Here is a 23155-nt window from a genome sequence, read left to right on the forward strand (position 1 = left end):
AGATGGATGGATCACCGAGCTACAGGCTACTCGCCCATGTCCTCATGCACGCACAGACACCCACTTGCTGGGAGGCCTAGGGCTACTGCTGCTGGGGTGCAGACTCTGGGAAACCCCACAGAAGGGAGCACCCATTCCGCTTTGGGGAAGAGTATGTGTGCTTGGTTTCTCCAGGCTCAGTAGGATTCCCTCAAATTCTGAGGAGGAAGAGGATAGGTTTGTAAATCCTCTTGCTTTCGCCAGTTCCTAGTGTTTTCAGAGAAGCCTCAAGGGAGGAGCAGCGCCCAGGCTGCCCCAAGTTGGGAGGGGCCTGGGCTCCATGTTCCTTAAGCCTGTTTTCACCAGGCCTCTTGCTTTTTGTCCTTGTCTCCCTACCTCCTCCAAAGGTTCCCGGGCTCTTGATTCCTGAGTCATCCTTGGCACCTTTGTTTATGGTGCCAGTAGGTGGGCTTCCTGATGTCTCCTCCCCTGCTCTTAGCTGAGTGGAGAGAGCAGTTCTGGTTGTGCTGTTCCATCATCTTGCTGCCATCTGACATTTGGTGGGCATGTTTCTTGTCTGCTGGGGCTTCCTCTCCTATCCCCTGTGTCTTTGTGAGTTCATACCTTTTTATCCCTTCACAGTTACTGGAATAGTTTGGGAGGTAACTGTGTATATTCAGCAGGCTGGCTGGCTGGCTGGCTGGCTGGTTTGCTTATTTATTTATTTATTTATTTATTTATTTATTTATTTATAAAGCGAGAGCTTGAGCAGGGGAGAGGGGCAGAAGGAGGGAGGGAGGGAGGGAGGGAGGGAGAGAGAGAGAGAGAGAGAGAGAGAGAGAGAGAGAGAATCTTAAGCAGGCTCCATGCTCAGCATGGAGCCTGATGTGAGGCTTTATCCCATGACCCTGGGATCATGACCTGAGCTGAAATCGAGACTCAGACGCTCAACTGACTGAGCCACCCAGGCACCCCCCCCCCCCCCATATGCATCTTTAACCAGGAGTCCTCAGCTCGTGATTTGGCCTATGCCAGTTTATTTTCACAGGTGACAATAGCCAAGTGCAGAAGGAGGAGCCAAAAGCTTTAGATGGATTGTGAATCCATTTTATAGCAAGATTCCCATTTTCCTCATTTGTTGTCTTTCTTTTGGAGGTGGAAGTAAAGTGCTTGGAAATCAGGGTTGTTCTCTCTAAGTAGAGGATGTGATCAGTACTCTCTGATAAATTCCTCTTCAGGGTTAGGGCCAGGAGCCGGTCTCCCTTCAGAACAGCTGCAGGTTGGGGCTGTGGCTGATGATACCAAGAGGTCTGAGTGACCCATTTCCCCCTCTTCCCCTCAGCCCTGCTGAAAGGGTCTTGCCTTTTTTTTTTTTTTTTTTCTTTTTTTACATTAAGAAAATTTTTTTATGGGTATCTGAGTGGCTCAGTTATTTAAGCATCCGACTTCGGCTCAGGTTGTGATCTCACGGTTCATGGGGTTGAGCCTTGTGTCGGGCTCTAGGCTGACGGAGCCTGGAGCCTGCTTTGGATTCTGTCTCCTCTCTATCTCTGTCTCTGCCCATCTCCCGCTTGTGCTTGCCCTCTGTCTCAAAAATAAATAAACATTAAAGTTTTTTTTAAAGTAATCTCTACACCCAACGTGGGGCTCAAACTTACAACCCTGAGATCAAGTATCACATGCTCTACCCACTGAGCCAGCCATGCGCCATTCTTGCCCTCCATTCTTGCGCCATTCCTACGTGGAATGGTTTGTGGCTTCTTTATCTTTATTTTGATTGTAGGTTTCCATGTCTGCTTCTTCAAATGGTCAGGCAAGAACAACGTGACAGTTTGCCTGCAGTAGCCACTATGGGGGTGTGTGTGCAATGAATGAACGAAGTGATTGAAGACTGCCCTATTTTATGTGTTTATGCTTCAGGGTTGTTTGGTTGAGGGGAAGCTACAAGGAAGGCCAAAACATGGTCGTTGGGAGGTGCTGAAAGAATGGTCCTCCCCAGGCCCACGGCTTTGTGAGGAGCCATCGAGGGACCAAGCTCAGAAGGGTCTTCTGTGCCCTCATACACCACTCACCCACTTTATCCTTGCTAGCCGGGCTCCCCTCAGGTCTTAGAGTGTACACCTGGTGTACATTCTGGCCTGTGCCTCTGTATCTGTCCTGCTGCTTTGCACAGCCAGTCCCTTCTCTTCCATTGTCCACATAGACATTACCCCCTCCGAGAGATCATCCTGACTCAGCTCTCTAAAGGAGGTCCCCTGTGACTCTGTCTTAAGCACTCCCTGGTGGTTGGTCCTCAGGTGGGCTCTTTGTCTTTGTGTTTCTGTATATTGTCTGTCTCTCCCATCAGAAGGCAAGTTTACTGTGGGCAGGGTTTGCCACACTAACAGCTGAATTTCAGTGTCTGGCACATGCCTGGTCACCAGTTGATCAGGAATCAATAAATCCTATTGGTGGGATGAATGAATGAGTGAGGGTATAGACTAGATACCAGCTCACAAAGGCCTAGAAAGAGGCAAAGCCTCCCGGAGGCCTGGATTTTGGATCCCGCAACTCGCTCATTAGCATCTTCCCTCTTGCTCAGTTTTAGTTTCTCTCTTTGGAAGAATTCGCGTGCTTGTTTCAGAATGTGTGGTATGGTATCACTTTTGTGATTTTGGTGTGTTCCATGCAGGCTAAGAAAGCTGGACCCGGAGGAAGAAGATGATCCCTTTAATACCTATGAAGTCCAGTCAGAAGCCAAACTGCAAAGCTTCCCGAACATTGGACCTCATAGACTGTCGTTCGACTCAGCTACGTTCATGGAGTCTGGTAAGAATTGAGTAACTTGTGGGAATTCTTCCTCCCATTATTCTGTATAGCCTGCTTAGGTTTTGTACTGGGAAAATGGTTCTGGGATAAAGTATGGTCAAGGGTTTGCCTGGATTTGTCTTGCGCCTGAGCTCCGTGGTCAGCTGGGAGGTCTGCTGAAATGTCTGGGCTCATACTTGACTTTGTTCCCTGAAGGACACGTGCTTCAGGCTGAAGCCAGGGGTATGGCTTTGCAAGTCAAATGCACATGACACAACTGTTGAGTGCATGTTGTAAGGTAGCGCATGGAGGTTGGCCCTTCAATACCTACCTGAGACCTGGAGGTTCAGAGAAGCTTGCTCATACCTGGTGAGGGCCGGAGCCAGGATTGGGGCCCAGCAGCCTGGCCTCGGCACCACTGTGTAGGAGGACATAGGTGCTCTCCTGCCTCTGCCCCTACCCTGCCCCGCCCCTGCCTGTCAGCTCCCAAAGAAAATGGGAGACCCTGGCATAGAAGGTCCTTCATTCAAGTCAGTTGTTTCTCCCTCCCTGGGCAGAGAAGCAGGATGTGCATGCATTCCTACTGGAAAACCTGACCAATGGGGGCATTCTGGAGCTGATGATGCGCTACCTGAAGGGCATGGGCCATAAGTTCCTGCTTAGGTGGCCGCCGGGCCTGGCGGAGGTTGTGCTCAGCATCTATCACAGCTGGAGGAGGCACAGCACCAGCCTGCCCAACCCACTGCTGAGGGACTGCAGCAACAAGCACATCAAGGTCAGGTGGGCCGGGGGCCTCTTGAGGGCTATTGTCAGACTGGGACCAGGGGATGGGCACAGGGACCTTCCGTGGGTATGGAGTTACTGTCATGTTGAGCTACCTCCATTTGTGGGCCTGGGACTGGGACCTGGGCCCCTGGAGAGTCATGGGACCTGGTTTATGTCTAGAGAGATCCCTGGAGGCTGAGTGGAGGCTGTACTTGGGGCTGAGAGTGGGCACAGGGCCATTAGAAGGCTGTTGCCAGGTGAGTGACTGTGGTGGCACTGGGGTGGAGGGTTCTGTAGGTAGAGCTGACGGGATGAGCTGCAGGTGGAGGTGAGGGAATGAGATGGTCAGGGAGAGGATGCTTCTAGGTCTGGCTCAGGTACCAGGGCTGGTGGTGGAGTGGTGGAGATGGAGGGGAGCCAGTGGAGAGAGTGGGCAGAAGTGGAACGTTTGGCTGTGTTCCAGGTGCCAGGGACTATTAGCATTTTGTTTAGCAGGTGAGAAAATAGAAATGCAGAGGCTAAATAGGTTGCTTAGGGAAGTGGTGGGGGCCACTGGTGGTAGGGGGCTAACCTGTGCCCAGCCTACCAGCTGACTGCACTCTGCAGTCCAGGCTCCTCCACTCGGTGCTTCCTGAGGCTCAAGGGAATACTGGATGCTCTGGTGCCCTTCTCCTGTTATAGGAGGAAGGCTGGGTGCCGGGAGGGGTGTACTGGCAGCTTTAGGGCCCATCTGGGTGGTCTTTCTGGCTGGGGGCACAGAAAGTGGAGGAGCTCGGGGTTGACAGGTCCTTAGGGCAGTGTGGAGGTACTGGGACAGCTCAGGGACTGTGTCCTGGCAGCTGCTGCTCATTAAGTCTGTCTCCCAGGGGCAGTTTGGAGTGGCTGGAGGAGGTGAGGCTTTGGTTTCCCGACAAACCAGGTTGATTATTTCTCTGCTGTGCCTGCTTGGCAGGTGCCTCCTTATCCCTGGACCTCAGCTTCCTTATGTACTCTGGCCTGACCCAGTCACTTTAAAAAAAAATTTTTTTTTAATATTTATTTTTTATTTTTGAGAGAGAAAGAGAGTACGACTAGGGGAGGGATCAGAGAGAGAGGGAGACACAAAATCTGAAGGAGGCTCCAGGCTCTGAGCTGTCAGCACAGAGCCCAACGTAGGGCTCAAACCCACGAACCACGAGGTCATGACCTGAGCCTAAGTCAGATGCTTAACTGACTGAGCCATCTACGTGCCCCTTGACCCAGCCACTTTTAAGGCTTAAGTGCTGTAGTATGGATGCAACATCTGGCCTGGTAGGTGCAGAGATACCTCTTCCATTGGGCAGTCTCTTAGGACTGAAGACAGGTCTCTAGCTCCTTCCAAGGAGGATCCATGTGCCTCTTTTTATGTCCTGGCAAGTAGCCACTGATTATAGAAGGAAAGTAGGTTTACTTTATCAATTTATCAAAGTAAATTTTAGTTTCATTTCATCCCATCCATCACTGTTTAATAACTCTGTAACTCCATTCCTGACCTTCCGGTACCTGTCCTGCAGGATATGATGCTGATGTCTCTGTCCTGCATGGAGCTCCAGCTGGACCAGTGGCTGCTGACCAAGGGCAGAAGCTCTGCAGGTAGGAGGCATTCTGTGTTCTGTGGTAGGAGTAATTTTCTGAACCTTCAGCAACCAGGAGGTAATGGGAGTGGGGAAGCTGAGTCATGGAATTCAGACTTAGTTTTCAGTGGGCACATTTCCTGGGTTGGCTTGTTGGGCAAGGAAAATCCAGAGTCCCAGAGAAACCCCTTGGACACTCAAGAAATAGTTAGCAGTAGCTGAGCTCCCAGAGGAAGCCACCTGCCTGCTTTTTTTCTATTCAGGATTAAAGAAAATAGGATCAGATTTCTCAGGTTATCACTTGATAATTTATGTGTCCCAATAATTTTCCTGGATGATGTGGGTCATTCTGACTTTTAAACCACTACCCAGTGAACAAAGTTCAGTATGTAAAATGAGGGCCCTTGGAGAGTCTCTGACTTCTCTGATCCTTGCCACTTGAGAGGCTGTAAGGCTCCAAGGGGCTCAGGGCACTCCAAGACACTAAAGCAAGTATGGCGAGAGCTCAGGGCAACCTCTAAGGAGGAGAAGGGTGTTTGGACCGTACACATGAAGCTGACTTGTTCTGGCCTGAATGGTTTTCAGTGTCTCCTCGGAGCTGCCCCGCTGGTGTGGTGAATGGCAGGTTTGGGCCTGATTTCCCAGGAACCCACTTCCTGGGTGACCTCCTGCAGCTATCATTTGCCTCATCCCAGCGGGACCTATTTGAGGATGGCTGGCTGGAGTTTGTGGTCCGCGTTTATTGGTTGAAGGCTCGGTTCCTGGCATTGCAGGTTGGTTCTGCAGTTGGCATTCCCTGGCACCCAACAGGGAGGGAGGAGAGCTAGACATGGTGTTGAGGATTCGTGTGTATGTGCACATGCGGCACCTGCCTGACACTGGGCTCAGAGTGAGGAAGTGGGATGTGGGGAATTTTCAGATCGCAGATACCCCAGCATGGCCCCCAGTCTGTACAGCATATGAGCACAACCACAGAGCTCTGGAAGGAATCTCCTGTGCCCCCTGTAGACCCCCCTCACTCAGGATTGCCTTGCGGTCTTGAACCCTTTGCCTGTGTTTTTCTGGGAGAGGCTGAATGAATGCACAAATGGATGCAGAGCTTTCTAGAAGGGGAAACCACCTGTCTTGTGTGAATTCTCGGAAGGCTTCTCCTCAGAGCCTGGTCTGGATGGCCAGGATATACCTGGTGGTACCCAGTACACTGTGGTAGAATGAATAAGATTGTCATAGTTGGTTCTGGAATTAGATAAGCTTAGGTTCTAATCCTGGCTCTGCCATTTATCCGTTCATGATCTTGAACAAGACACTCAGCCTTCTTCAAGTGTCCTCAGTGTTCTCATCTGCACCATGGGAGTTAATGATACCTTTCCTTAGAATTGTGGTATGAATTAATTATTCAGTCATTTGGTCATTCATCCAACAAATATTTGTTGAGCCCCGGCTGTGTGCCAGGCCCCTTTTAAGACGGTATAGCAGTAATTGGACAAAGCTGCCCTCGTGGTGCCTACAGTCTAGTGGGATCAGGAAGGTAAGGTACCTGGCATGGCACAGTGAGTTTCCCTCTTTCTGCCCCTGTCCCTTGACTGCATTTCCTTTGACCAGGGAGACATGGAGCAGGCCCTGGAGAACTATGACATCTGCACAGAAATGCTCCAGAGCTCCACTGCCATCCAGGCTGAGGCAGGGGCTGAGCAAAGAGACCTCGTCATCCGCCTGCCCAACCTCTACAATGACTCTGTCGTTTCCCTGGAGGAGGTGAGTGGGAGTTACTTAATGGTGTTTTCTTGGCCAAAGATTTATTCTTGTCGGTGATTTATTTATTCCATGTCCCTGTGGAGCAGGAGAGCAGCCCACGTGCTGAACAGGGCTCCTTCCTCCCAGGAGAGGGTGAAGGGGCCTGGGAGAGGTACTCTAGTGCACTGGGAAAGGGAGAGAAAGGTTTTCCAGGTGGCAAGGGGCAAGGAGGCATTCACCGGCAAGACCTGGAGTGATCATTGCTCAGCTCCCTGGGCCGTGTGTTGCAGCAACCCCAGAGGAATTAGAGGGAAACTGCAGACCGGTGCTGGTCTGGCTGTGGGGCTGGGTCAGCAGAGCCATGTATGCTAGGCTGTGCTGCGTTCTGATCCTGTTATCACTGTGCCGCCTCAATCCTCAGCACAGTTCCATGGCTGTGACATGTCCACATCAGCTCAAAGTGGCCTTCAGAGTCTTGCAGAGTTTTTTTTAAGTGTATTTATTTGAGTAATCTCTATACCCAACATGGGGCTTGAACTCATGACCCTGAGATCAAGAGTCACATGCTCCTCTGACTGCACCAGCCAGGCACCCCATGTTTTGCAATTTTTTTTAAGTTTACTTATTTATTTTTGAGAGAGAGAGAGCAAGCAAGGGAGGAGCAGAGAGAGAGGGAGAGAGAGAATCTGAAGCAGGGTCCACACTGTCAGTGCAAAGCTTGACGCGGGGCTTGTACTCATGAACTGTGAAATCATGACCTGATTGAGCCCAAACCAAGAGTCAGATGCTTAACCAACTGAGCCACCCAGGTGCCTCTGCTATGTTTCTTTTTTATTTATTTATTTTTCTTTAAAAAAAATTTTTTAATGTTTATTTTTTGAGAGAGAGAGACAGAGTGTGAGTGGGGAAGGGGGAGAGAGAGAGAGAGAGAGAGACAGACAGACAGAATCCAAAGCAGGCTCCAGGCTCTGAGCTGTCAGCACAGAGCCCAATGCGAGGCTTGAACTCACAAGCTGTGAGATCATGACCTGAGCCGAAGTCAGACACTCAACTGACTGAGCCACCCAGGCGCCCCCCTAGGTTTCTTTTTTAAAGAATTGAATGCTTTGACCTTAATAGAAGTACTTTAAAAAATTTTTTTGTTTTAATGTTTATTTTTGAGAGCAACAGAGAGACAGAGCGCGAGTAGGGGAGGATCAGAGAGAGAGGGAGACACAGAATCCAAAGCAGGCTCTAGGTGCCAAGCTGTCAGCACAGCGTGTGACGCGGGGCTTGAACTCACGAACCGTGAGATCATGACCCAAGCTGAAGTCGGACACTTAACCGACTGAGCCACCCAGGCGCCCCTGTAGAAGTACTTTTTGTAAAGCATTTGTTTTATATAAATGCTGATGTATTGACGGGAAGTCTACTTTTGTACTCCTCATCTGGGTCTGGTAAATGCAGACACTGGCCAGATTCAGAGAGTGTGAGAGGTTTGTCATCGGGCAGCATTCTGGGCCTTTTCCAGATTGATAAGAACCTGAAGTCGCTGGAGCGGTGCCAGTCCCTGGAGGAGATTCAGCGGCTGTACGAGGCTGGTGACTACAAAGCCGTTGTGCATCTGCTCCGCCCAACCTTGTGTACCAGTGGATTTGACCGAGCCAAACACCTGGAGTTTATGACTTCCATTCCAGAGAGACCAGCCCAGCTGCTGCTGCTGCAGGTGTGTGTGGCCACAGTTCCCCTCACTCTGACCTCATACCTTCTTTGCTTGGTTATGAGTTTATTCTCTGAAGGCTTTGAGGTGGCTTTCAAGAACACGAATCTAGAAGAAAATAGTAGGAGTAAAAACTGCTAACTGGCATCCAGGAAGATGCTAGTTGGAAGATACGGTCAAGACTGGCGGAAAGCTGGAACCTAGGAGTGCAGGTTCCAGGGTTCTGTGTGGCTCAAAATGAGCCCACACTTGAATCAGAACGTCTGCCTGGCAGAGGAGGAAGGCAGAAAAGTCAGGATGTCACCCATCCATTCACCCATTTGTTCATCTGCCTGTCTTTCTATATTACCTTTGAAATTGAGCTTTGAGTAGTTGTTAAAATGGACGAACCCTACGATGTAATCAAGATCAAATAAATACCCATGTACGATCGTGTGCTTGAGGAAAAAGAACACCACAGTGGTGTTTTGAAGCCATGCACCCTCTCGGCTCCCTCCATGCCTCCCTTCTTTAGGAGGTAAACTCTTACTGAGAGCTCGCTGGGCATCAGGATCTGCTGGGCACTGGGAAGTTTCTCAGTCTCTCTGTGCCTTGGTTCTTCATCTCTAGAATGGAGATGATCATCGTTCATCCCTCAGAGACCTGCTGTAGGGTTTATACCAGTTAGTGTGTGTTGGCACCATGCCTGGCATGTAGCAAGCACCGTACGGGTGCCGACTCTCATCAGTGCTGCCATCTTTGGGAAGCATGGGGTTGGATGATAAACATGGAAGGTGATAAACATGATGTGCTTAATGGTGTTGGGTGGCCTGGCATCCCATCTCTATGGGTCACACACTAATCATGTTATATTTATCGTCTTATTGGGTCCTTCCGCTCCAATTTGGAAAGAGAGCCCAATCTTCTCCCAGGCTTTTTGTTCATATTGTTTGAGACATTTCAATTACCTTTCTTGAACTGGGAAATAGTTAAGAGCTATGACTATAGGAGCAAACGGAGGCATCTCCATCGTGGTGAAAGGAGAGGAAACAGTTGATTCTGAGAAGGAAAGAAGGAAGGGAGGGAGGAGGGAGAGAGGGAGGGACATTGGGAGGGAGGAAAGGGAGGTTCTAGCTCCTGGCAGAGTAGGCTCAGGCTGGTTCATGCTGAGATCAGGGAATGAGATTTGTCTGACTTCAGGTACCATGGCAGGCTTGGGGGGTGGAGTGGAGGAGTGTCCAGCATGACTGCATGTGGGAGGGATGTCTGGGTGTGCCAGGGATGCCATTAGGTGGGGAGAAAGAGGGGGGAGAGGCTAGCCCTCGGTGTGCCTGATAAGAAGGCCCCAGTGATTCAGATGTCAGCTTGCTCCTGTCGTCCAGAACTCTTGGGTGTGGCAGGGTGCTCCATTGTTGGGTTGGATGGGCACTGAGCAGTACTGAGAGGGCTGTGGTAAGGCCTGGGCCAAGTGCTGTCGAAGTTCCTGGTTTTTGAGAATTAAGTGACTCTTGTTTTTTCCTCAATTTCTTACAGAGGGGGTGTGTTTTCTTATTGATTTGAAGTGCTTTTTATATTTTAAAGATACTAATCTTTTTTTCATCAAATGTTGGAAATATTTTTTTTCCCAGTCTCCTTTTATTTATTTATTATTTATTTTTTTATTTTAAAGTGAGAGAGTGAGCACAAGAGGGGAGAGGGGCAGAGCGGGGGGGGGGGGGTGGGGGGGCGGGGGAGAGAATCTTAAGCAGGCTCCATACTCAGCATGGAGTGCGATGTGGGTCTTGATCCCACAACCCTGGGATCATGACCTGAGCCTAAATCATGAGTTGGACGCTCAACCGAGCCACCCAGGCGCCCCATGCCAGTTTGCTTTTATATTGTGGCCTTTTTAAAAGTTGTGAATTTTGTGTTGTCAAATCTTTTGATATTTGCAAACATTTATGATTTTGTTTATTATGCTTAGATAGCCTTTTCAAGACTGGAAGAATATTTATCCACTCATTCTACACACATGGATTGAGTTCCTACAGCGTGTCTGGCACTGGACAGGGGAGAAGGCCCGCTTGACAGAACCTATATTTTAAATTTTTTTTTTTTTCAACATTTTTTATTTATTTTTGGGACAGAGAGAGACAGAGCATGAACGGGGGAGGGGCAGAGAGAGAGGGAGACACAGAATCGGAAACAGGCTCCAGGCTCCGAGCCATCAGCCCAGAGCCTGACGCGGGGCTCGAACTCACGGACCGCAAGATCGTGACCTGGCTGAAGTCGGACGCTTAACCGACTGCGCCACCCAGGCGCCCCATGACAGAACCTATATTTTAGAAGGGAGACAGACAAGAAGCATGTCAACAAATAGATTAAAAGTCTGTTTGCCTTTGTTTTCTTCTAGTGGTGTTAATGTTTCATGTTTATTGTGCTTCATCTAGCTTTCATACAGTGTATGTAGGGGAGGGAGGGCCTGAATCCTCCCCTCTAGCTGTATGATGGGTCTCCCTCCCTATTTGGGCAAGCTGCCTTTTATGGTCTTTGATATAATCATGTAGTTTCTTCAGGTTGAATTGATTCTAAGTTCTTGATATTTTTGGTTGTGATTTTGAGCAGGGTCTTTTTTTTGGTCATTATGTTTTCCAACTGTGCATTTCTGGTTTATAGGAACCCAACTGATTTTTTGCATGCTTATTTTAAATCTAGCCACTGTGCTTCATTCCCATTATTTCTGATAGTTTCTGTTTTTTTCGGGTAGATGATCATATTGCCCACAGTCAATGGTAATTTGGTCTCCTCACTTGTTGGCAGTTATTCTTGTGCTTTTTAGCTCTTTCTAAGTTTGAGCCCTGGGCATTATGTCACATTAGAGCACTGCTGACGGGTCCTTGTCTTGTCCCTGACTTTCATGGCAATGCTGGCTGCACTTTCAGGTCCACAGTCTTTATCCTGCTACAAAATAAGCCCCTGTCCCTCAGGTGTTTGGTGTTTGATCAGGAAGGGTCAGCCTTTGGGTTCCATGTCTGCACCCCATAGGCTCCTTCATACCTCTGGCCTCCTGCTAAAGAGTGCTGGCTTTCTCTAAAGAAACACAGGCCCCATTTTCCTGGCAATTAGGGCTTTTAAATTGGGGGTGGTTTTGATTTATGTTCAGATACTGCAGCACATCCCAAAGGCGGTTTTGGGCATTTCTGCCCCACCCCTGTCTGCGTTACCTCAAAGAGCTGTGTCGCGTGGAGCTGTTGCCAGCCGTCAGCTGCAGCGAGGTCAGAGCCTGAGGGGGCACCGGTTGGCAGGTGCTTCCTGCTGGTCTAACAGGCCGCCTGCCAGATCTGCAAATTCACAGCCAGGCCGAGTTTCCTCACACAGCAGCATGATGATGAAAGTGGCTCAGACTGAGGTGCTTAAATGGGTTATGTTCTAGAGCAAAAGGAAAGGGAGCTTCACAAAAGATGATGGCTCCCAAAGAGGGGATTTTAAAATAGTGTGGTGTTCTGAGAGTTCCATGTGCCAGGACACGGTGCTGAGTGTGCTAGGTACAACAGCTCATTTCATGCTCCCACTCACCTTCTTCCACGAGGGTACCTGTTGGGGGGGGAGATGGGGACTCTTAGAATGATGACCTCAGTGCTGCCTGGCTAGTTGCCTCTGCTGTGACCTTGGCTCAGGTCCTCTTCCGCAGAGAGAGTCCCTCCCCGACAGTCTGCTGAGACCCCTCCCCTGCTGAGACCCCTGAGCGCCGTGGCACTGGATGAGCGCATGACTGGGTGGCCTGGGGCACAGTGGCGTGGGGTGAGAGCTGACAGAGGTGGTGGAGTCACTCAGTCTCACCTAGGCAGTTTGCCCACTCTGGCCTCCGTGTCCCAGCTTCATAAATGAGGCAACTGAGGTGCAGAGGTCAAGCACCTTTCTGAAAGCCCGCTGGCTGGCACACGCCATGCCGTGATTGCACGTAGATCGCCATGTGACCTCACAGATGCCTCAAGGCCCGTGGAAGGCCTCCGCTTCCCCTTTTTTTGTACTGCCCCTCAGTCCTGAGGACCAGGCGTGGAGAGCGCCATCACAGTCCTCTCACGGCACGCCCTCCTCCTCGCCCCTCCCTGTGCTCAGGACTCCTTGCTCCGGTTGAAGGACCACCGGCAGTGTTTTGAGTGCTCCGATGTGGCTCTGCACGAGGCCGTCCAGCAGATGGTGAATGCGAGTGAGTCCTCAGCCAAGGAGGAGTGGGTAGCCACGGTGACCCAGCTACTGCTGGGCATCGAGCAGGCACTCTCAGCTGACAGCAGTGGCAGCATCCTGAAGGAATCATCGTCCTCCACTGGCCTCACCCGGCTCACCAACAACCTCATCCAGGTAATCTCCCACTCCTTCGTGCGCTGCCCTGCACCAGCAGGTGTGGTTCTCGGAATTCCCCCTTCGTAGCTCACTGGCTTTCACTGCAAGCTAGGGACCCCAGAGGGGCGCCTTGGCTACTCTGGCTGCAGGAAGCGGGCACCTCAGGTAGTGGGTGGCTGTGCACTGGCCGCACACCTTCCTGGGACTGCTCGGGTCTGGAGGTTGCAGCTTGCTGAGCACTTGGCATCACAGGGTTCTTCCAGACCACCCATCCCTGAGTGACAGAAGCGGGCTCAGAGCAGGAGGCCCTGACCTGTGTGTGGTCAGCAGGAGGTAGAGCTGGGGCTGGAACCCAGGCCCTCTGTCTCCCTGCCGGGGCTCTCCACCACCCCACGTTGTCCTGGCTCTCCTAGCCAAGGGGTGGTCCCAGTACTCCGCATCGTCCAGGTGGGCTTCGTAGCAGGAAACTTTCCTGAAGCCACCCTTGGCTCTTTCCGGACAACAGCTCTTCAGGCCATCAGCGCAGGTCTTGCCAAATCCATGTCCGTAACGTCCCCATCCTTTGTTTCTCCTCTGCATCTGTAGTGCTCTGCCTTAACCCAGGCAGAGTCTCTTATTTGAACTATGGGAGCGTGCTCCCCGCCCCTCTACACTCCTGGTGCAGCCACCACCCTGCCACAGAGGCACCTTTCTGACATGGAAATACCAGTGTGCTCCTCCCTCCCTCCAACCCTTCATGTTCCCCCTGGTTGCCCATCACCCAAGGTGTCTGAACCTGCCTGGCCTCCTCTCCACTCATCTACTTCCTTGTCTGTCTCTGGGCCTCTGCCTGCATGCCTGTCCTGTACCCCTAGTTCCTGCCCTCTTCAGTATTGGTTCCACCACAACCACTCACCTGGAAACATCAAGGTTCTCCTCTGTCTGTCCCTACCCTTCCTCTGCGACCCCACTGTGGCCCTCATTTGCTTTAATTACAGCGACTATACTGATTCTTAACTCTTGAGTGGCTTGTCTGTGGTTCTCTTCCCCCCAGGCTGTCACCTCCCCCGTGCCCTGCTCACCTCTGTAACCCTCACATCTGGCATGGGTCCTGGCACACAATAGGTGCAGAGGGCCTCAGGAACTGCATGTGGCATAGGGAGGACTGCCGGAGCGGGCTCCTTTGATGCCTGGGCTTACCACTGTTGTTGGGCACCCTGGGACTCTGATGACTGGAGTGCTGGAGTGCTTTCTAGTCATGTCCCCGCCTCTGCCCTGAGGGGTCACCCCAGAGGGTTGGAGGGAGAGCTGGCCCTACTGTGACACCCCTGTTCTCCCTCTCCCAGGTCATTGACTGCAGCATGGCCGTCCAAGAGGAGCCCAAGGAGCCCCATGTCTCCTCAGTGCTGCCCTGGATCATCCTGCATCGAATCATCTGGCAGGAAGAGGACACCTTCCACTCCCTGTGTCACCAGCAACAGCTTCAGAACCCAACGGATGAAGGTGGCAGGAAATGGTTCTGGGTGGAGGTGGGCCCTGACAGTCCTATCCAGATGCTGTGAGTGGGCTTGGGGCTCAGTCAGTAGGATTTTGTGTGGGGCCTGGACAGAAGCAGAGGCTTCTTCGGGGAGCTCATTGCACAGTGGGGTCGAGAGGCAGTGGGTGTGTGGTATTTCATGTCTGGTGCAGGTGGTAATAGAGTGACAGCGTGGGGAGTGCTTACAAGGAGCACGGACACTGCTCCAGGCAGTCTCAAACTTGCTAATTCCTTTAATCCCCAAAATAGCCCTATGAGATGGGTAGCCATGCACTAGCCTTTGCACTTAACCACCACGCCCCCTGGCCCCTGCTGGCGTGAGCCAGTCAGGGCAGCAATGTGCACAGCTGGAGGGTAGTATGGAGTGAGCACAGGTCCAAATCCCAACTATCACATCTTGGCTGCGTGACCTTGGTCAAGTCATACAACCTTTCAGCCTCTATTCCCCACGTATATGCTGGGAATAATGGTACCTATCTCAGAGGGTTGTTCTGAGGACAAAATGAAATAATAAAGCTATCATTTGCCAAATCAGTGTCTGGCACATGAGGGTGACAAATGAGTAATTGTGAATGAGAAGCTGGAGAGAGAGCCCAGGACTCTTTATGGAGATGGCACTTGAGCCAGGTCAATGCAGTGGTAGGAAATGTGGTGAATCGAAGAAATAACCATAACAGCTAAATGACCTTTTAAACAAAGATACCCCATCATTCTTTTAAAAAAAATTTTTTTAATGTTTATTATTTATTTTTGAGAGAGAGACAGAGACAGAGACAGAGACAGTGACAGTGCAAGCAGGGGCAGGGCAGAGAGAGAGGGAGACATAGAATCAGAATCCGAAGTAGGCTCCAGGTTCTGAGCTGTCAGCACAGAGCCTGACACGGGGCTTGAACTCATGGACTGTGAGATCATGACCTGAGCTGAAGACGGACACTCAACCGACTGAGCCACCCGGGAGCCCTGTTCTCCCATTTTGCTCAATCACTGTACATGGACTCCTGCAGGAAGCCTGTGACCTTGGGTGGGGTGCATCTCTGCAGCTGTAGCAGACCCTGAAGGAGCTGGCGGTTGGGGGTTGTCTGCTGACTGCACTCCTCTTGCTGGGCAGCCAGGCGTACCTTAAAGGGGATCTCCGAGAGAGAACCAAGTCCAGGCTCTCTGGCAAGGATTGTGTGCAGCACTAGCCCTATGATCTCCCTTCTTCTGTCTCTGTAGACATAGGTTACGGACAAGTGAATTGAGAGCAACACCTGCTTTAAAATTATGGTTTTAAGGAAAGGGCAAATTGAGCTTATATTTGGGAGAGTGCCCCAGAAAATTCATTGGTGATATATTAGAGCTACTTACGTAGTGTGGAGGAAGTGCCCTAACCATGAGCAGGGCAGAAAGAAATGACATGGCCACTGTGCTGACATAGCGTAGCCTGTCCCCCACCCTGTGTGGGGGACAAAAAAAGAAACACATGAACTCAGTCAGGAAGAAAACTTACATTGAGGAACAAAGGCAGGGACCCTGTAACAATTTGCACAAGAAATAATTTATTAAAAAATCTGAGCTCATAAGCAGAATGAAACAAAAAGGAAAATTGCAAAACTAAGGGAAAACATTATAAACCAAGTCTCACTGTTACAACTAACAAACCAGACAGCAAGGAGCAGAATGAGCATGGCTAGAACGGAAACCAATGGATGCAGGTCAGAGCTAACAGCATTAACGAGAAGAGGATGGATATGGGAAACAGGTTGTCCGGTGTGAGGATAGGTAGTGCTCCTAAAGGAAAGACCCCAGCAGTGAAATAGGATAAGCGGTCAACCCACTGTCAAATATGGGAACATTTCTCTGTAAAAAAAAATTGAGCTTGCAGATTCATTGTTCAGCATGTACCGTGAAAAATTGGTAACGCCACAAGATACATCCTACTTGAAGAATAAAGATTTTTTAGGGGTACCTAGGTGGCTCCGTCGGTTGAGTGTCCAACTCTTGATTTCTGCTGAGGTCATGATCCCAGGGTCATGGGATTGAGTCCCACACTGGGCTCCATGCTGGGCACGGAGCCTGCTTAAGATTCTCTTTCTCCCTCTGCTCCACCCCTGCTCCTGTGCAAGCACATGCTCGCTCACTTGCTCTTTCTCTCAAAAATAAATAAATAAATAAATATAAATAAATAAGTATTTTTTAGATTTCTAAATTGAAAAAATGATTTATCTTCACAGGTAAAACATGAGACTCATTTCAGATTTCTCCCTAGCTGCCTTCAGAGCAGTTGAGGTGATGTCTAAAAGTCTACATGGTTGTCAAGGAACGATGGTATGATCTAGGACATCTAGCCAGGTTGTTTGTAATTAATAGTAGGAACAGACATTTATAAATCAGGATTCCAGCTCCTTTGGGTGCTTTTAAAGATGTCACTGGAGGATGAAGTCAGTAAACCAACATGAGTCAGAATGAAATTCGTCAGGAGTGGAAAAGCCACTGGCAAGGATTTGAGATGAGCACCAAATCCATTTAAACTTGGAATTGAGAGAAAGCAGTTATGCTAATTATGGTTGCAGAACAGAGTGTCAATGTTGCAAACCTGAAGTGCTACAAATAATATGCACAACAAAATTGGGAGATGAGGAGAAAGGAGGAAGTGTTACAAGGCTATCTCCCATCTTGTATAATAGAATCACTTGATGCTGTTGAAAATGGAAGCTAAAAGATCCATAAAAAATTAGCATAGTTTAGTTTCCTCATGATTTTCTGAGTTATGTTTTTTATTAAAAAAATTTTTTTTAAGTCTATTTATTTATTTTAAGAGAGAAAGAGAAAGTGGGGGAGGGGCAGAGAATGGGAGATAGAATCCCAAGCAGCCTCCGCATGGAGCCTGATATGGGACTTGAACTCACCAACCAGCATGAGATCATGACTTGAGCAGAAACCAAGAGTTGAATGTTTAACTGACTGAGCCACCCAGGCGCCTCTATTTTTAAAAATTATTTATTTATATATTTATTTTAAAGAGCACACAAGCTGGGGAGAGGAGCAGGGGGCAAAGGGGTGGTGCGGAGAGCAGGGTGGGGCAGGGTGGGGGAGAATATCTTAAGCAGGCTCCACGCTGAGCCTGACACAGGGCTCCATCTCATGACCATGGGATCATGACCCCAGCTGAAATCAAGAGTTGGACACTCAACTGACTGAGCCACTCAGGTGCCCCTTTTTATTTTTAAATCCATGCCTTTCATACCTTTTTGACAGGGACTGGCCAATAGTAAAAAGTATGACATAAATTTCATGAAAGAATTCTTATTCTACTGGGCGTGAGATGCACTGGTATTTTCTGTTTTGTGTTCTATCCTTAATCCTCTTTAAAAATGCTAGTTACAAGCCCACTAGTGGGTTATAGTCCAGAGTTTCAGAAGCACTGAAGGATCTTTAAGGAGCTAGTAATCATTCTAGTGGTGAACCTACACTTAACTGAAAGGTAGTCATTCTTTTTTGCATCTGTAATATTCCAAAAGACCTTAGAATAAGAATCTTGAAGTTAAGAAATGGTATATATAGTATGCGTTTCATTATTTTTATTTTTTTTAAATTTTTTTTACTGTTTACTTTTTATTTTTGAGACAGAGACAGAACATGAACAGGGAGGGGCAGAGAGAGAGAGGAGACACAGAATCTGAAACGGGCTCCAGGCTCTGAGCTGTCAGAACAGAGCCCGATGTAAGGCACGAACCCACGAACTGTGAGATCATGACCTGAGCCAAAGTTGGACGCTTAACCGACTGAGCCACCCAGGCGCCCCGGGTTTCATTATTAAAAGTTACTTCTCTCTCTCTTTCAAAATGTTTCCTATATGCCCAGAAAGCTGCTTCCAGGGATGTTCACTGAACATCAGCATGTTTATTTGGAGGTGGATAAGGCATTCCTTATGTCTTCTTGTATGATTTGGATTTCTTTTTAAGTGTATTTATTTATTCTGAGAGAGAGAGAGTATGTGAGCAGGTCAGGGGCAGAGAGAGAGAGGGAGATAGAGAATCCCAAGGTGGAGCCCCACACGAGGCTCTATCTCATGAACCGAGATCATGATCTCAGCTGAAGTCAAGAGTTGGATGCTTGACTGACTGAGCCACTCAGGTGCTCCTGAATTGATTTTTGAAAAGTATGTATTGCTTTTGTAAAGCCAATCAAGTCATTAACTTACTTAAGAGGACAAAAAGATAAAAAATGAAAGAAAGAAAAATCTGTGGCCACTTTGGTAAAGACAGAAAAGCCCACAAAGGAGAGACTGAGCTTTGCAAGTCCCACAAGTGTCCCCACGCTAATTCTGTCGGTCTGGTCTTTCCCTAGTGATGGCTGAGACGCCCATGCTCCCATCCTCCCTCATGCTGCTCAACACTGCCCACGAGTATTTGGGGAGAAGGTCCTGGTGCTGCAATTCCGATGGGGCTCTGCTGCGATTCTATGTAAGCGTTGCCCTCTTGGCCAGGGCTGGTGGGGCGGGAGGGATGGTTTGGTGTCCTGAGGCTTGCTTGGCCTCCCCCTGTACTGGGGCCCACTGCTCTTCTTTGATTCATATGTGACTACTCAGAGTTGCCAGAAAGTCTGAACTTGGTTCCCTTATGCACCTGAGGTTCACGGCTTCTGGACCTGGCCTTGACCTACAAGTGGACTTAGAACCACTAATCGTGACTGCATCTGTTTTGTGTGTGTCAGGCATAGGGCCAGGCCCTTCATAGTAATTTAGAGGCAATAACTGCATTCACCACCACCTTCCAATGAATCCTGTTTGCCCAGCACCACTCACGAAAGGTAGTAGTTGCTGAATCAATAGCTATTTAGTAAATAAGTATTTAGTGAGTACAGATAGCTGTCTCTTACTAGCAGCTGTGATTGACTGGGCTTACTGGGGATAAGCAGCATGATTCCTGTCCCCAAACCTCACTGCTGAGTGTGAGGCCAAGCAGCGCAGACAGGTTACAGAGCATGAGAGGGGCACCTAACCCAGCCTGCAGTGTCTGTTTAAAAAAAAATTTTTTTCTTTAGTGTCTTTATTTTTGAGAGAGAGAGAGCACAAGCTGGGGAGGGGCAGAGAGAGAGAGTGAGGCACGGAATCTGAAGCAGGCTCCAGGCTCTGAGCTGTCAGTGCAGAGTCCGACACGAGGCTCTAACTCACGAACCGCGAGATCATGACCTGAGCCGAAGTCGGACGCTTAACCAACTGAGTCAGCCAGGCTCCCAGCAGTGTCTATTAATAAATGTTTTAGTGGAACATAGCCACAACCATTCATTTACATGTTAACTATGGCTGCTTTGGCAATACAGGGGCAGGGATGAGGAGCTCTGATAGAGTCCGTGTGGTATGTGAAACCTAAAATATTTACTACATAGCCCTTCAGGAGAAGGTTTGCTGACCTCTGCCGTATACCTTTTCAGTGAGCATATCCTCTCTACAAGTGCAGCTCCTGCCTCCCCAGTCCTGGTGTTCCTCCTCTGTCCTGTGCTTTCCCCATGGCTCATACCATCTTCTAGCATGCCATATAATTTATTTATCTGTTATGTTTATTGTGCATCTCTTCTCCATTAAAATGTAACTTCCCTGAAGGTAGGGATTTTTGTTACTTTTGTTCACTGCTGGATCCCAGTACCTTAGCACACAGCATATGTAGCCCATAGTAGGTGTTTAATAAGTAATGGATTGAATGAATGAACGAGACTGAGAATACGTATAGAGCTAATGTGTGTGTAGGGCTTGACAGTTTGCAGACCACTTGTACTGAGGAGGTGGAGACTTGGCAGGAGCCCCAGCTGTAGATGCCTGAGTGTCTGCTCTACCCTGTGAGTTCTGAGGGCCTCCCGGGTGCTCACCCTGGTCAGCGCCACGCTTCAGGACCATTTTTGGAAGAATTGTGCCAAGCTTAGACTGTATTGCTGCTCAGGAATTGGCAACTTCCTTTTTCTGCCTTCCCTCTCCCAATGAGAGAGTGTGGGGTCACTGTTCTACTTCCACAGGGTCACCTCTACAAAGCAGTTTCCCTTACGCTGCTTGGGGGAGAGTCAAGAATGAGTCAGCCCCTTTGCAAGCTGGTACCCGGCAGAAGTGGTGCTGAGGTGCCTCCTGGGTAGGCAGCAGGGGCGATGATGGGATGACCATACTCTGGGTTTTCCTTAGTCTACAGCTTTTTTGGCAGAGTATGAATTCTAGCTGCCAGGATCTGCTAAGTGAATCTGAGGGAGTGGACGTGATAGGAGTACCGCCACGTTTCATTTCATAGCTCCTGATTTTCCTACCCGAGGCCTAGCCTTTACTTTCTTCCAGCTCCTGCAGCAACTTCACTTTTGTGGACTCGGCCTCTGCTTATTGAGTGCTCTCTCTCTCTGCTCAGGTCCTGACCACCTCATGCCCTCTGTTTGTCATACTCTGCCCCGGGGTCTACATGTCTGGCTTGCCCTTTCCTTCCTGCCATGTTGGTCTCAGCTCAGAGGACACCTTCTAAAAGAAGTCTTCCCTGGTCCTGCCACTCTGTCCTCATGACTGCTGAGCAGCCCTGCTATTTGTTTCTGTGTCACGTGCCTCTCTGCTAGCTGGTGTGTTCCTGAGATCAGAGACCTTTTTAGTCTTGCTGCCTGAAGCATCTCTAGGGCCCTGAGCAGTGGCTGACATAGATTACTGTCCAGTTGATGTTTCTTGAATAAATAAATGAACAAACATAAAGTTATTCATTCACTGATCTACAAATGGTTGCTGAGCATTCACCATTCTGGGTGCTGTGGCGGGTTACGAAGGTGAATACTTTATTGCTGGCTCTTCCCATTGCCCCAGGTTAGTGGTCTTCAGATAAAGGATTGTGTCTTGGGAGTGCTTTGTGACTGACATGGGGAGATCTTTTGTGTGGATTTTTTCTTCTTGGATAGAGTGGAAGTATTCTCTGAGGGAGAAATCCTCTTGGATCTCATCTTTTCTTGAGTTAGTATTTCTTTTCATATGTTATATTCAGGTTGCTGAATTCTTAACCATTCATCCACACTCAACTCAAATGGCCCCTTTTCTATAGAGCCTTTACTAACTTCCAGACTGTCCCTGTTACACTGTGTCCTGGTACTACCACCCAGATTGTGTACACATTAACCATCTGCTGTATTTGCTTCAATCCTGTCTTCTAATAGAAATAAAAAGTTACAGGAAGGATAGTATACTCTTCCTTACCGTCCTTCCCTCACCCCCATAAACCATAAAGGAAAGGACTAATAAATCTGACATTAAAATTTTAAAATTCTGTAAAACAAACACTATACACAAAGTTCCACATAAAATAGCATAGTGATAGAACTACACACACACACACACAGACACACACGTGCGTGTGAAACTGGTGAAACATACATACCAGACAAAAGACTGGAATTCAGGGTATTTAAAAAACTCCACGAATCCATAGAAAAAGAAAAAAGTCCAAGAGAAAAATGAGGAAATTATATGAACAGATCACTAGAGAGGAAACCTTAAAGGCCAGTAAACATGAAAAGACACTCAACCTCACTAACAACCATAAATTCTTTATTAAAAAGGAATTAAAAGCAATGGAATACCATTTTGTCCTTTCAGACAGTCATCAACATTTGTCTGTGATACCTAGGGCTGATGGGGCTGTGTAGGAATTTCCATCCTGCCATCAGAAGTATAAAATTAGTGGGGCGCTTGGGTGGTTCAGTTGGTTCAGTGTCAGACTTCGGCTCAGGTCATGGTCTTGCAGTTTATGAGTTCGGGCCCAGCATCAGGCTCTGTGCTGACGTCTCAGAATTAATTAGTTCAACTATTTTGGCAAACAATTTGAAAATACAGTTTTTAAAGTTGCAAATGTGCAAACCCTGTGACCTGGTAATTCCTTTTATAGGAATCCACACTAAAGAAAAAGAAACTTTCACATGCATATAAAGAATAGCATGTTGGTGGATGTTAACCATAATGCTGTTTATAACACATATACAAAAAAGGATAAACACCCTTAATGCTATCATTAGAAAAGGTAAAAAAATATATATATGGTAACAAATATTTACAGACAAAGTGATGTAATGTCTAAGATTTGTTTCCAAATGATGTGGGGTGGGTTGGGGACAGTTGGGTGAGGGACTGGCTGTGCACAGACTTAGTAATCAGTGCTTATTAGTAATCAGTGCTTAGTAATCAGACTTATTAATCAGTGCTCCATATGTGGGCTCACTATACTATCATTTCTAGTTTAATATATGTTTGGAATTTTCCATACTAAAAAGCTTGAAATTTTGATATCCCCGTACGATAAGATTCATTTCAGTTCACTGAGCTATATTCACATTGATACAAATAAGTCCGGTCCATTCATTCATTTTAATTAGTTTAACTGCTTAGAGCAGTGCAAATGAATGAACCAGATTTATTTTTATCAATGTGAATATAGCTCAGTGAAATGAATAAGAGCAACGTGCAAAGGGTTATGTATTAGATGATATTTTATATGTAAAGTTTAAAAACCCATGCAACTATATAGTGTATAGCACAATATAAAAATACGGAAATAAACATACATACATCTGTATCATTTCTTTGGATTTACTTTGTGCTTTTTCTCACTTATTGCGGTGAAAGCTTATTTCAGTGTTCACTCTTTTTTTTTTTTCACATCTTGCTATCATTAAGGTATTAATGTTTCTAAATTAAGTGCAGAAGCATTGGGAAAAGCCATGGGGTTAACATCAGGTATAAGGTCATTCAGTGACATCTTCCTAGCATTAAGATGTGTTTACAAACTTACATATAAA

The 23155-nt window shown here is 48.2% G+C and overlaps 1 protein-coding gene across 6 annotated transcripts in view; it reads left to right on the forward strand.

Annotated features, from left to right (window-relative positions):
- Positions 1-23155, forward strand: part of CABIN1 (calcineurin binding protein 1) — a 151773-nt gene that overhangs the window by 29159 nt on the left and 99459 nt on the right. For all 6 annotated transcript variants that reach the window (XM_060612559.3, XM_060612557.2, XM_060612561.2 and 3 more), the window contains exons 11-19: positions 2651-2787; positions 3324-3541; positions 5064-5142; positions 5709-5896; positions 6726-6878; positions 8368-8562; positions 12634-12876; positions 14184-14340; positions 18704-18819. In XM_060612559.3, coding sequence (XP_060468542.2) covers positions 2651-2787; positions 3324-3541; positions 5064-5142; positions 5709-5896; positions 6726-6878; positions 8368-8562; positions 12634-12876; positions 14184-14340; positions 18704-18819 — 1486 coding nt within the window. The remainder of the gene's footprint in view (positions 1-2650; positions 2788-3323; positions 3542-5063; positions 5143-5708; positions 5897-6725; positions 6879-8367; positions 8563-12633; positions 12877-14183; positions 14341-18703; positions 18820-23155) is intronic.

Source organism: Panthera onca, chromosome D3, assembly GCF_046562875.1.
Source record: "Panthera onca isolate mPanOnc1 chromosome D3, mPanOnc1 haplotype 2, whole genome shotgun sequence".
In the NCBI taxonomy this organism is placed as follows: Eukaryota; Metazoa; Chordata; class Mammalia; order Carnivora; family Felidae; genus Panthera; species Panthera onca.